Consider the following 13,014-nt stretch of genomic DNA (forward strand, 5'->3'; position numbering starts at 1 on the left):
GCTTCTCAAGCATAAGCATTTTAATTAAATTTAAATTATCTCTAGAAAGGCATATATAACTGTTTTTCATACTTACTTGCATGTACTCTGAAAGTTCAAAATAGGCCCTTCCAATCTGGCACAGGACCCAACCAGTATTGTAGTGGTGAGAAGGTAGGTGGCTCAAGATATTTATAGCTTCTTTGCAGTTGTATGAGCACAAAGCTAAATAACCTTTCCCCATTTCACGAAGAAGGCTCATCAAACCTTCTAGGAGAAAACAATGTAGTAAACAAAGGAGAAAAACACAGTAAAGCAGTCTGGTTTTCTAGAAAGGCTAATTACAAAATAATTCATTAAAAATTCCAACATCTATCCAGAAAAAAATGGAAAGCACTTTAATGAACATAAATAAATTTACTTAAAATAAGTGAATAAAATAAAATAAAATACAAAGAAGACATTAAGCATTTAAAACAGACCTGCTGCTGCTTTCTGTAGATTAAATGCCTGGATCTGAGGTGTGATTGTGGAGATTTTCCCTTCTGAAATGATTGCAGAGTCTAATTTAGTTATTTCTAGGCTATCATTTATGTTAGGTTGAGTTATTCCTCCTTTATTAGTTTTACTCTTTGTTTTTCTGTTTGGGATTTTAGGCGGAAACTTCATTTTTAATTTTTTGCTATTCTCCTGTAACAAGAAGGAAAATCCCACACTTATTATACTCATTTATTTTAGACATCCCCCCAACCCTTTTCTCAAGTATTAGATATAAAATAAACAGTTTTGATTGATCTGTATTTTTCTCAGAAAACAAGTCATCAAAGTCATTTAATTTGGAATGCAACAATTCTGAAAATAAATCATAGTAACTAACTAGTGTTTAAGGTACATTAGCTTTAAGCATTTCTCTTTATTGAAAGTATATCACTTTTGGGACTTCCCTGGTGGTCCCATGGTTAAGAATCCACCTTCCAATGCAGGAGACGTGGGTTCGATCCCTGGCTGGGGAACTAAGATCCCACATGCCGTGGGGCAACTAGGCCCATGCACCACAACTAGAGAGAAGCCCGCGTGCCGCAACGAAGAGCCCACGTGCCGCAACTACGACCCAATGCAGCCAAATAAATAAATAAACAAACATTTTTTAAAAACCATCACTTTCATTTATTATTTAAAAATAAGAAAGTAAGTAGATACAACAACTATCTAATTGTCTCAGAGCATTGTAATCTATAAGGTACAAAATTGCTGATCTATATATGTCAAAGTTAAAGACTGTCCATAATATTTGTCAATAGATGAAGAAAATTTACCAAAGGTATAAGTTCCTCCAATTGTGCAAAAAAACGTGCAAAGAAAACACAGAAAATTTCCATTTACTCTTCCCACAACTTTTAGCAATGGTAACATTTGACATAACCGTAGTACACCATCAAATCCAGGAAATCGGAATTGGTACAACACTAGCAACCAAAACTATAGATCTTATTTGGATTTCATCAGTTTTCACATGCACCTTTTAAAAAATTTTGGTGTGTATACTTCAGTATAATTTTGTCACATGTATGGATCTGTGTAATCAACTACCACAATAAAGATATAAGACTGCTCTACCACTACACAAAGAAATTCCCTTGTGCTATGCTGTAAAAGTCACATCCTCCCCTCAGTTCTAACTCCTAATAACCACTGACCTGCTCTCCATCACTATAATTTTGTAATTTCTACAATGTTATATTTATTAAAGGACCAAGAAAATTTACAAATGTTACAGATGGTCCTCCAAATTAAAAAACATTAAAAAATTTTTAAATAGTCTCCTAATTTATTCATCAGACATTGAGTCATCGATGAACAGAAATTTTAGAGGAGGAAGCATTAAGTAAATGTGATATACAGAAATCTTTAAATTACCTTGGTTGTAGAGCTGTCACTAGTAAAAAGTCGTGAACTTCTTCGAGGCAGTGCATTTGGGGGAGATGTGATAGTGGGGCTCAATACCTGAGGTGTTGTACTAAAAAATTATAAAAGTAGACATTAAAAAAAAAACTCAGTTTATGACCATTAACTATTGTTTCAATTCAAGTATATTAAAAAATAAGCATTCAACATGTTTGCATTCTAAAATTGATGACATCAGTCCTTTTCTCATCCCCCTATGAAAACTCTTATTTAAAAAATGATTCTTGTTACGATAAAATGATAAAAATTATAGCACAGATCTTCACTCTATCTGAAATTGCTAATTTGAACTTAAAAGAATCCACATAAAAATTATGGGTCAATAAATAGTAAAGGCATCTAAAAACCAATTATCTCTAGCCCTCATTTGCAACTATAGCAAGTTAGAGAAAAAGAAAAAGAAAGCTGGACATGGACAGTCTAAATGTGGGGTATTTGCCAACAAATAAATACCACTAGAACAATTGATACCTGGGAAGTTATTACCCTGTAAATTCAAACAGCCACACCAAGGGATTATTCTGTTTAGAGCAAAAGGAATCTAATAATCACTTGGATAGATTTTTTTTTTTTTACTTTAAAGGCAAATCTTAAGATATAAGAATTCTATTCTTGATACACACAGTATACATAAAATAGATAAACAAGGATTTACTGTATAGCACAGGGAACTATATTCAGTATCTTATAATAACCTACAATGGAAAAGAATCTGAAAAAGAATATATGTGTATGTATATATATATATATATATATATATGTACGTATGTAAAACAAATAATTTTGCTGTACACCTGAAACTAATACAATTTTGTAAATCAACTATAGTTCAATTAAAAAAAAAGAATTCCATTGTTAGAAAGCAAGCAGATTTAAACCTCAAATTATCTAATTGACATTAAGTCTATGGACTAAACTATTTACAGTTTATACAGCTTATGGGAAATCCTACTAATTACCTGAGTCTGGGTCAAAGAAGCTTCTGAAAATAAAAGAGAAGCTGACCAGTGAATAAAAGAATGCACAGGCTTTCAAAGATACAATCTCAATGTAGAGATTTCAGCAAGTGAGGTCATTTGGGTTGACCAATTTACTTTTTAATGATAATTTTTTTATTAATACTATTTTTTTTAGCACAGTTTAAGGTTCACAGCAAAACTGAGGGGAAGGTGCAGAGAATTTCTATATACTCCCTGCTCCCACACATGCACGGCCTCCCCCGTTATCAGCATCCCCCACCAAAGTGGAACAATGTTACAGTTGATGAATCTACAGTGACTGTCACATTGTCACTCACTGATAATCATCCAAAGCCCATAGTTTACCTTAGAGGCCACTCTTGGTTTTGTATATTCTATGGGTTTGGAAAAATGTATTATGACATGCATCCATCATTATGTTATCATACAGAATGTTTTCACTGCCCTAAAAATCCTCTGTACTCTGCCTACTCATCCCTCCTCCTTCCTTGGCAACTACTTACCTTTTTACTGTTCCCATAGTTTTGCCTTTTCCAGAAACCTATTCATTTTTAAAAGTACCATTATCCTTTACTTGGCAGGAACAACTATGTGCCATTTATACTATACATGTAAGCTATATTTTGTCAATAAGATTACGTAACTATAGAAAAGACTTTTGCCTGAGAAGTAGGAGGGAATAACTTCATAGTACGGAGCAGTTTATAGGGAGGACAAGCCTGAGAAAGATGCTGAGCTTGCTTTAAACAGGCAGAAGCCTACATGAGGGTAACATACATCTTGTGGGGGTAGAAGTAAAAATAATAAGAGAGTTCTGGGGCTAGGAGGTTAAAGAAGACATCCCTGTATTATAATTTTCATTAGGGTTCTGTTAGCTCCAAAGGGCCATCTGACAAAATAAAAAACTCAAAGTCTGACAGGCACCAGAAAAGTGAAACAGGATACTGCATCTGTTTAACTAGGAGTTTGACACTGAAAGGCATGTGCTCCAGAATCAGACTGTTGAAGTTTAAAATCAGGTTCTACCACTTACTACTTAATTTGACTATGTGCCAATTATATGAAATACCATTTTAAAAAGTTTTTGTAAATAGCATCATCTTATGGCTTTGCAATAAAATATGAAATATCCTAGTAATTATAGGAAAATGCCTTGGAAAGATTATAGAAATGAGTTTTAGAGGTTAACATGTGGAGAAAACGATGACACACAAACTTTCTTGGGTGATTTAGCTAAGAGTACTAAATAAAAGAACAGACTTCTACCAATTATGATAGAGTAATATGGAATTATTTATTCCAGATTTATTCTCCCATCGTAATCAACTATAATACTGAACAAAATATATGAAACAATGTTTTTCAGACACTGGACAGCAGGTAGCACATGCCTGAGGAAAGTTCTGAGGATGCAGGGCAGGGAAGGGGAACACAACTACAGCTCAGTGGACTCCGTGTGTTGAGAAGAAAATGTTGAGAATTCAGGGAAGCCAAGGCAGTTAGAATCTGCAAGTTGCAGCACCAGAAAGGAGAGCGCTACAAAGAGGGGAGCTCCAAAGATCTGTAAGAGGTTTCCTTAGAGTCTTCAGTTGAAAACTGACCAGTGCAGGTGTTTGAGTGTTGTATGATAATTTGCCTAGTCTTGTCCCAAGTTGCTGATAGGGAGCTTTTAAATCTTCAGAATTTCCCAAGTGATATCTTTGTTACTCATTGTGGGTGTCTGGGACCATGCCTAAGTTTATGCTAATGAAGTGACTCATGGTGGGGTCCTAGATAGTTTCAGGATGGGAGGCTGGCCATATTGGAAAGATTAACCATGTAACTAGAGGGCTGGGCTTTGAGCTAGGTGATATTAGCCTGACCTCCTCCAGGAAGGGGAAGGTGGCTGGAGACTAAGTTCATTCAAGGGATCAATGACACAATACATCATGCCTATGTAATAAAACCCATTTAAAACTCTGAACATCAAATCTTGGTTGAGTTTCCTGGTTGATGAACACACAGATATGCCGAGAGGGTGACATCTTGATTCCACATGGAGACACGGAGGCTCTTGTATTCAGTACTCTCCCAGATCTTAACTTACGGGTCTCATCTGTCTGGTCCTGCTCTGTATCTTTTATAATAAAACTGTAATTTTAAGTATAGCACTCTCCTAGATTCTGTAAGTTGTTCTAGCAAATTATCAAACCTGAGGGGCTAGCATGAATCCTCAAATTTGTAGCCAGTTGGCTAGAAGTGTGAGTGGCCTGGGGAACCCCTGAGCTTGTAACTGGCAAGTCAGTAAGACTTGATGACAGTCTTGTTGGGACTGTGACCATAGCCTGCAAAATCTATGCTAAGTCTGGGTAGTTAGCATCAGAATTGCTTTACAGTATTGCAGTGAGGAAACTACCAGAATGTGGTGAAAGAACTACTGAAAAGGAGCAGGCAGAACAATTCTTGGAGCTCACCTTGGAATGGCTCATATTTTCAATAGCCAGAGTGAAAAAACCTCATACTAAACAGACCATTGAGTACAGTATTCAAAGTGGGGCAAAATTAATCCAGACTAAAGGCTGCTCTTGTCCCACCGAACAAATTAAAAAGCAAAACCTGAAAGGATCAAGCTGTTAACAAGTAATTTAAGTGCATCCCACATATGGTCACCTTATCTTTGATAAAGGAGGCAAGAATATACAATGGAGAAAAGACAGCCTCTTCAATAAGTGGTGCTGGGAAAACTGGACAGCTACATGTAAAAGAATGAAATTAGAACACTCCCTAACACCACACACAAAAATAAACTCAAAATGGATTAAAGACCTAAATGTAAGGCCAAACACTATAAAACTCTTAGAGGAAAACATAGGCAGAACACTCTACAACATAAATCACAGCAAGATCCTTTTTGACCCATCTCCTAGAGAAATGGAAATAAAAACAAAAATAAACATATGGGACCTAATGAAACTTAAAAGCACAGCAAAGGAAACCATAAACAAGACGAAAAGACAGCCCTCAGAATGGGAGAAAATATTTGCAAACGAAGCAACTGACCAATTAATCTCCAAAATATACAAGCAGCTCATGCAGCTCAATATCAAAAAAACAAACAACCCAATCCAAAAATGGGCAGAAGACCTAAATAGACATTTCTCCAAAGAAGATACACATTGCCAACAAACACATGAAAGGATGCTCAACATCACTAATCATTAGAAAAATGCAAATCAAAACTACAATGAGGTATCACCTCACACTGGTCAGAATGGCCATCATCAAAAAATCTACAAACAATAAATGCTGGAGAGGGTGTGGAGAAAAGGGGACCCTCTTGCACTGTTGGTGGGAATGTAAATTGATACAGCCACTATGGAGAACAGTATGGAGGTTCCTTAAAAAACTAAAAATAGAACTACCATATGACACAGCAATCCCACTACTGAGCATATACCCTGAGAAAACCATAATTCAAAAAAAGTCATGTACCACAATGTTCATTGCAGCACTATTTACAAGAGTCAGGACATGGAAGCAACCTAAGTGTCCAATGACAGATGAATGGATAAAGAAGATGTGGCACATATATACAATGGAATATTACTCAGCCACAAAAAGAAACAAAATTGAGTTATTTGTAGTGAGGTGGATGGACCTAGAATCTGTCGTACAGAGTAAAGTAAGTCAGAAAGAGAAAAACAAATACCGTATGCTAACACATATATATGGAATCTAAAAAAAAAAAAGGTTCTGAAGAACCTAGGGGCAGGACAGGAATAAAGACGCAGATGTAGAGAATGGACTTGAGGACACGGGGAGGGGGAACGGTAAGCTGGGACAAAGTGAGAGAGTGGCATTGACATATATACACTACCAAAAGTAAAACAGATAGCTAGTGAGAAGCAGCTGCATAGCACAAGAAGATAAGCTCAGTGCTTTGTGACCACCTAGAGGGGTGGGATAGGGAGTGTGGGAGGGAGACACAAGAGGGAGGGGATATGGGGTTATGTGTATACGTATAGCTGATTCATTTTGTTATACAGCAGCGACTAACACAACAATGTAAAGCAATTATACTCCAATAAAGATATTAAAAAAAAATTTAAGTGCATCCCAGAACAAAACTTGAAAAATACTTAAAAGGATACAAAAAGTCCAGCACTCAACCATGTAAAATTTCCAATAACCGGCATACAAAAAAACCCTGGCATGGAAAGAAGCAGAAAAATATAACCTATACTGAAGAGAAAAACCAATCAATAAAAAACAGACACAGTAAGACTTAGTAGTTAAGATCATTAGAAGAGCTACTATAAAATGTAGTTCCATATGTTAAAAAAGGTAGAAGAAAGCATGGGCATGTTAATGAGAGAACCAAATCAAACTTCTAGAGATGAAAAACAGAATGCCTGAGATAAAATACACACACACACACACACACACACACACACACACACACACACACACACACACACACACACACACACACACACACACCCCCTGAATGGGATTAACAGCAGATTAGACACTGCAGAAGAAAAGATTCGTTAGCTTGACGACACAGTAGTAAACCCCATCCAAAATGAAAGAAGAAAAAGACTGGAAACAAAAAAGAACAGAGTATTAGTGAACTGTGGGACAACTTTAAACAGTCTAATATACATGTACTTGAAGTCCCAGAATGAGAGAGAAGGACATGGACAGAAAAAGTATTTGAAGAAATAATGCCCCCAAATTAGCTAAATTTGATGAAAACTATCAACTTACAGATCCAAGGAGCTCAATGAATTTGAAGGCCAAGAAAGGAGAAAACACACTACAGCACATCATAATCAAATGGTTTAATTATCAGTGATAAAGAAAATATCTTAAGAGTCAGAGAAAAGAGAGATTACATACATAGAGAAACAAAAATGAGGATGGCAACAGGCTTCTTGTCAGAAGCAATGCAAGCCAGTAGACAGGAAAGCAACATCTTTAAAGAAAAAAAAACCTGTCAACTAGAATTCCATACCCAGGACTTCCCTGGTGGTCCAATGGGTAAGACTCCGTGCTCCCAATACATGGGGCCCAGGTTCGATCCCTGGTCGGGGAACTGTTAGATCTTGAATTCATGCCACAACTAAGGGTCCACATGCTGAAACTAAGAAGCCCACATGCTGCAACTAATAAGTCCACATGCCACAACTAAAGATTCCGCATGCCTCAACGAAGATTCTGCATGTTGCAACTAAGACATAGTGCAGCCAAAATAAATAAATATTTTAAAAAAAGAATTCAATACCCAGTGAAAATATCTTTCAAAAATAAAAACAAAGGTGAACTTAAAACTTTCTTCTGCATACAAAGGCTGAAAAAAAATTCATTACTAACAGACCTAGACTACAAGAAATGTTAAAAGAAGTCCTTCAAGATGAAGAAAAAAAAATACCAAATTGAAATTTGGATCTACAGAAAGAAACAGAGCGCCAGAAACAGTAAATATGTGGGTATCTATAAAACAGACTTCTTTTTCTTATTAAAAAAAAGTCTCTGTTAAAGATAACTATTTAAGGCAGAAACTACAACAATCACTCTAAAGTAAAATATATGACAGCAATAGCATACGGACTGAGAGAGGAGCATGAAAATATACCGTTATAAGGTTTTATACTGTATGTGACATGGTAAAGTATTATGTGAAGGTAGACTTTGATAAGTTAAAATGTGTAATATAAACCCTAAAACGACCTCTAAAAAGACAAAATAAAGAGTAAGTGTTAATAAGGCAATGTTATGGGTTGAATTGTATCTCCAAAAGGATATGTTGAAGCCCTAACCCCTGGTACTGTTAATGTGAACTTTTTGGGAAATATGGTCTTTTTAGATGTAATCAAGTTAAGATGAGGTCATCAGGGTGGGCCCTAAATCAACATGACTGATGTCCTAATAAGAAAAAGGAAATCTGAATACAGAGGCACACAGGGAAGATGGCTATGTGGAGACAGAGGCAAATACTGAGTTGTACTACCACAAAATAAGGAATGCCTGGGGCTACCAGAAGCTAGAAAGATAAGGATCCTCTCCTAGTGGCTTCAGAAGAAGCATGGCCCTGTCTATACCTTGATTTTGGATTATAGCTTCTAGAACTGTAAGTGAATAAATTTCTGTTGTTTTAAGCCACCCAGTTTGTGGTACTTTGTTACAGTAGCTGTAGGAAACTAAAATAAGCAATAAAGAAGATAAAGTGGTGTATATCAACTATACCTTAACTTAAAAAAAGAATACAAAGAACACAAAATCATTATAGTTGATGCATATTAGTTAGTATATTTGTTTAAAGTGAAATGTATAATTCAGTAAATTATGTTTATGTATTCTTCAAGACTAGCATATACTTGGCCTGATTAATGCTGCTCTGCAGGAGGCCTCAGGCTCCTTCTCATAACTGAGCCTGAGGCAATCACTGTCACCTGCCTGAGAGCTGGCCCTCATGATGAGACTTACCATCCTGGCATTTTAGAAATATTGAGGCCTTTTATATAGTCAAGGTGTATGCGCACGTACGTCTGTTTTAAGACTTATGGTACATGTTCATTATTTTAGGAGACAAAGTTAGAGCTTTCTCTTAAAATATTAGCTATAATTTATTTTTGAGTCCTTGAACAAGAGAGATCCTACTTAACACCACTTCTGTGTGGAAATGGATTCATTATTTGAAGATTTATTGGAAGATTAGTATTATGATCTGTTTATAGAAATGCATAATAGGGGAAGGGGAGAATAATCTATCTGTACTTGACCAGTGGAGAAGGTCATATAAAAAAAGAAGAAAATTATTTTGGAGGACTGCTCAGAATATCTAGTTCAAACAAATTCATGAGGCAATTTAGAGTAAAAAGGTATTTTAGCTAACTCTTGTCTTTATTTGCATAATAATACTCAACTAAAAATTAAACTCGTTTTTCAGTAAGTTAGAAATTTCAAATTTAACATATTCAAAATTTAAAATAGTCATTCTAGAATTCTTGGGACAGTCAAAACCTGCCTAAACTGAAGGATTACAATCATGTTTCACAATAAGAAACAATATTAAATAATGAACAGTATCAAATAATGACACCATAACAAATACCTTGTTTGTGGGCCAGAACTTTGTGTTTGTGCAACAAGAATTGGAGTTACCTCTCGACTGTTTCCACTCTGTGAGAAGACAGACTTTGTTCCAGTTTGGCCGATTCTGGCAACAGACTGTAAAACACAAAAAGTCTAAGGTTTGAATTATAAATTGCACTGTAAATGATAAAAGACATCATGATGTGCCCATCTACATTTTCCCAATACAAGATTTCATATTATATACAGTCTGTCATCTGAAAACACAAATTATTAATGTCATTATTTATGTCATTTTAGGTTAATTTAATGTTATATTAGAATGAACATCAGCCTATTTCTTCATATTAACCTCAGTATTTTTACCCTTATACTATCCTTTCATCTTTCAACTTTAGTTTCCAGGGAAAGGCTCAAAATTCCTAGAAGCCATTTATTTATATATCTTTCCCAGTTGGGCTAAATGCTGAAGAACTTTAAGACAGCTACTATTCTCAAGATTTATGATCTAACTTAGTATACATAAAAAAATAATAATACAGTAAGATTTTATATCCCTTCTTTGGCACTTAGTAAAAACAGTTCTAGAGTAATTCAGAGGAGTAGATTAAAAAAAAATCATCTGATTATTTTCCAAATTCTAAGAATATTGCTCTTAGAATTAGCATTTCTTTCTGGTGTGTTCAATCTTCTATTAACTGGTCTCTGCTTGCCCCTTCTCTTTTCTCTAATTTACTACCTTATTTCTATTTATTTTAATCACTTAACCTTTTTTTTTCTTTTTTGGCTGCGCCACACGTAATGAGGGATCTTAGTTCCCCGACCAAGGATGAAGCCATGTCCCCCTGCAGTGGAAGCACAGAGCCTTAACCACTGGACCACCAGGGAAGTCCTCACTTAACTTCTTTATAAAGTGATCTCTGGCTACTGTGTCAGTGGATACTAAAAAATTTTTTTTACTACCAAATTAAGATCTTTAGCTACTCTCTCTTTCCCGAGGAGAGCCTGGCCATTTTAACCCTTCAATTATTATTTCTATCACTTGGCCAGAGTCTTTCCTCTATAACTAACTATCCACTGAATATTTTCACCTAATCTACCACTCCCTTCAATAAAACTTTTATAACACTTCCTCCTTTTCCTTCCCCAGATTAGCACCTCTACATTCACCCAAGGGACAAAACTTAGTCAACTCTGGTCCTTATTTAGCAAAGTACTATGTACTAAACTCACTACTTGGTTTGATATTTTTAGTTGATACTGCAGGCAGACCTAGAAGTATACCTTTTCCAGGAATGTCTTGTAATAGAACAGAGGCAGAAGAGGTTGAGACAGGAAGAGGTTTTGTGTATTTTTTTTTTTTTTACGCGGGCCTCTCACTGTTGTGGCCTCTCCCATTGCGGAGCACAGGCTTTGGACGCGCAGGCTCAGCAGCCATGGCTCACGGGACCAGCCGCTCCACGGCATGTGGGATCTTCTCCGACCGGGGCACGAACCCGTGTCCCCTGCATCGGCAGGCGGACTCTCCACCACTGCGCCACCAGGGAAGCCCCCAGGAAGAGGTTTTGACTGGGCAATGAAATCATGTACCTGTTCATCGCCTAACTTGTCCTTAATTACTCTGACTCACATGGTTTTGGCCTACTTCACCTGGCATGCTAACCACCATCCTACTATGCCTTCTCATAACTGTAATAAACTAATTTCCACACTTATATTTCACTCCCATAATAATACAACGGCAGGTAGGTGCCAACTTTTAAAAAATCCTATTTAAAATAATCCACATATTAACTACTTTATAGTCCCTGTTTACCACTCTTGAAGTTCCTATTATCACTCATTAAGAAGCTATCATAGGAAAAAATTTTGCTGACTCTAAGGAAGTTCAGGAGTAAGAGTAAAAACAAAACAAGAAGCAACATGTCTCTCTAGGAGGGTAAAAGGGCTATATCAGTCATTCACATACCAGTTTGACTCATTTAGCTTCCATTTCTTAAACATCTATTAAGCATGGCAATAAGTATTTTACATATAACTAATTTAATTCTTACATAAGATACCCTGCACCACGGATATGTTTTAAATAAACAGCGCTTTGGCTTCTACTGCCACAGACTTTAATAAAAGAATATTATAAAAAGAGTCGCAGTTGCAACTCAGTCTTGTTGCAGTATTTACTATAAGGATACTGTGAAATATTTTTCATTTTACGATACATTTACTACATATTTACTCCACCTGTATGAGGATCCACTATAAAAATTTTATTATCAGAAATAGCTGGCTTTATCATGTTAATTAGTAAAATTAAAAAACAAACATAGTGGTGGGGATAAGCAAAAACTATGGCAGGTATAATTTCCATTATTTACCTTCGAAGTGATAGAAACAATCTTAATTTTGTTTTTTAAAAAAAGGAAATTAAACATCTGAATGTTTATTTAGCTATATGCTGAAATAAACTATACTTGTGAGTTACAAACTTACATGGCCAAAAGAGCAACCAGCTTTGTGTCTCCTACTATGACTGGAGGCTATGATAATGACAACTTTCTTTTACATTTAGATAAACTCTCCTAAGGCAACAGCAATTAAAGAAAGTTAGATTCTGAAATTGCCTTTAACAGATTGGAATTTTAAATGAATTTCCTTCATCAATACCAAAACTGTATTTTACATGGAAAATACCTTTTTTGAAGGGGCTCCGGTTGATGGCACGTCAATTACAGAAGATGTATTAGTGTAGTTTTGTAAATAGGATCCATCTCCAGGACTTGGGGTTTCTAATGGCAAAATCCCAAAACTGAGAAGAGGTTGAAATCAAGGTGTCAAAAAGTCATCAAGGCATATATAAAGCAGCAGTATACTTAAATTAGAAGGTCTAAAAGGAAGAGAATGGCAAATCAGTCTTGGGGGCATTTAGGATTTGAGGGGCAGATTAAAAATAAGCTGTGAATGTAGACTATTCCACCCACCATAACTAAAATTAAAAAAAAAAAAATCAAACAAT

The 13,014-nt window shown here is 35.8% G+C and overlaps 1 protein-coding gene across 5 annotated transcripts in view; it reads right to left on the reverse strand.

The window, feature by feature from the left end:
• Positions 1-13,014, reverse strand: part of CDC27 (cell division cycle 27) — a 59,281-nt gene that overhangs the window by 16,887 nt on the left and 29,380 nt on the right. For 4 of the 5 annotated variants that reach the window (XR_004347440.1, XM_032616240.1, XM_032616238.1 and 1 more), the window contains exons 8-12: positions 12,693-12,807; positions 10,021-10,136; positions 1,897-1,996; positions 462-669; positions 77-249 (exon numbers count right to left, since the gene is read on the reverse strand). Coding sequence is in view for 4 of the 5 variants with exons in the window: in XM_032616240.1 (XP_032472131.1) it covers positions 77-249; positions 462-669; positions 1,897-1,996; positions 10,021-10,136; positions 12,693-12,807 (712 nt within the window). In the remaining variant the exon portion in view is untranslated. The remainder of the gene's footprint in view (positions 1-76; positions 250-461; positions 670-1,896; positions 1,997-10,020; positions 10,137-12,692; positions 12,808-13,014) is intronic. The other variant, XM_032616239.1, reaches the window with a different exon arrangement.

Source organism: Phocoena sinus, chromosome 20 (genome assembly GCF_008692025.1).
Source record: "Phocoena sinus isolate mPhoSin1 chromosome 20, mPhoSin1.pri, whole genome shotgun sequence".
Taxonomy (NCBI): Eukaryota; Metazoa; Chordata; class Mammalia; order Artiodactyla; family Phocoenidae; genus Phocoena; species Phocoena sinus.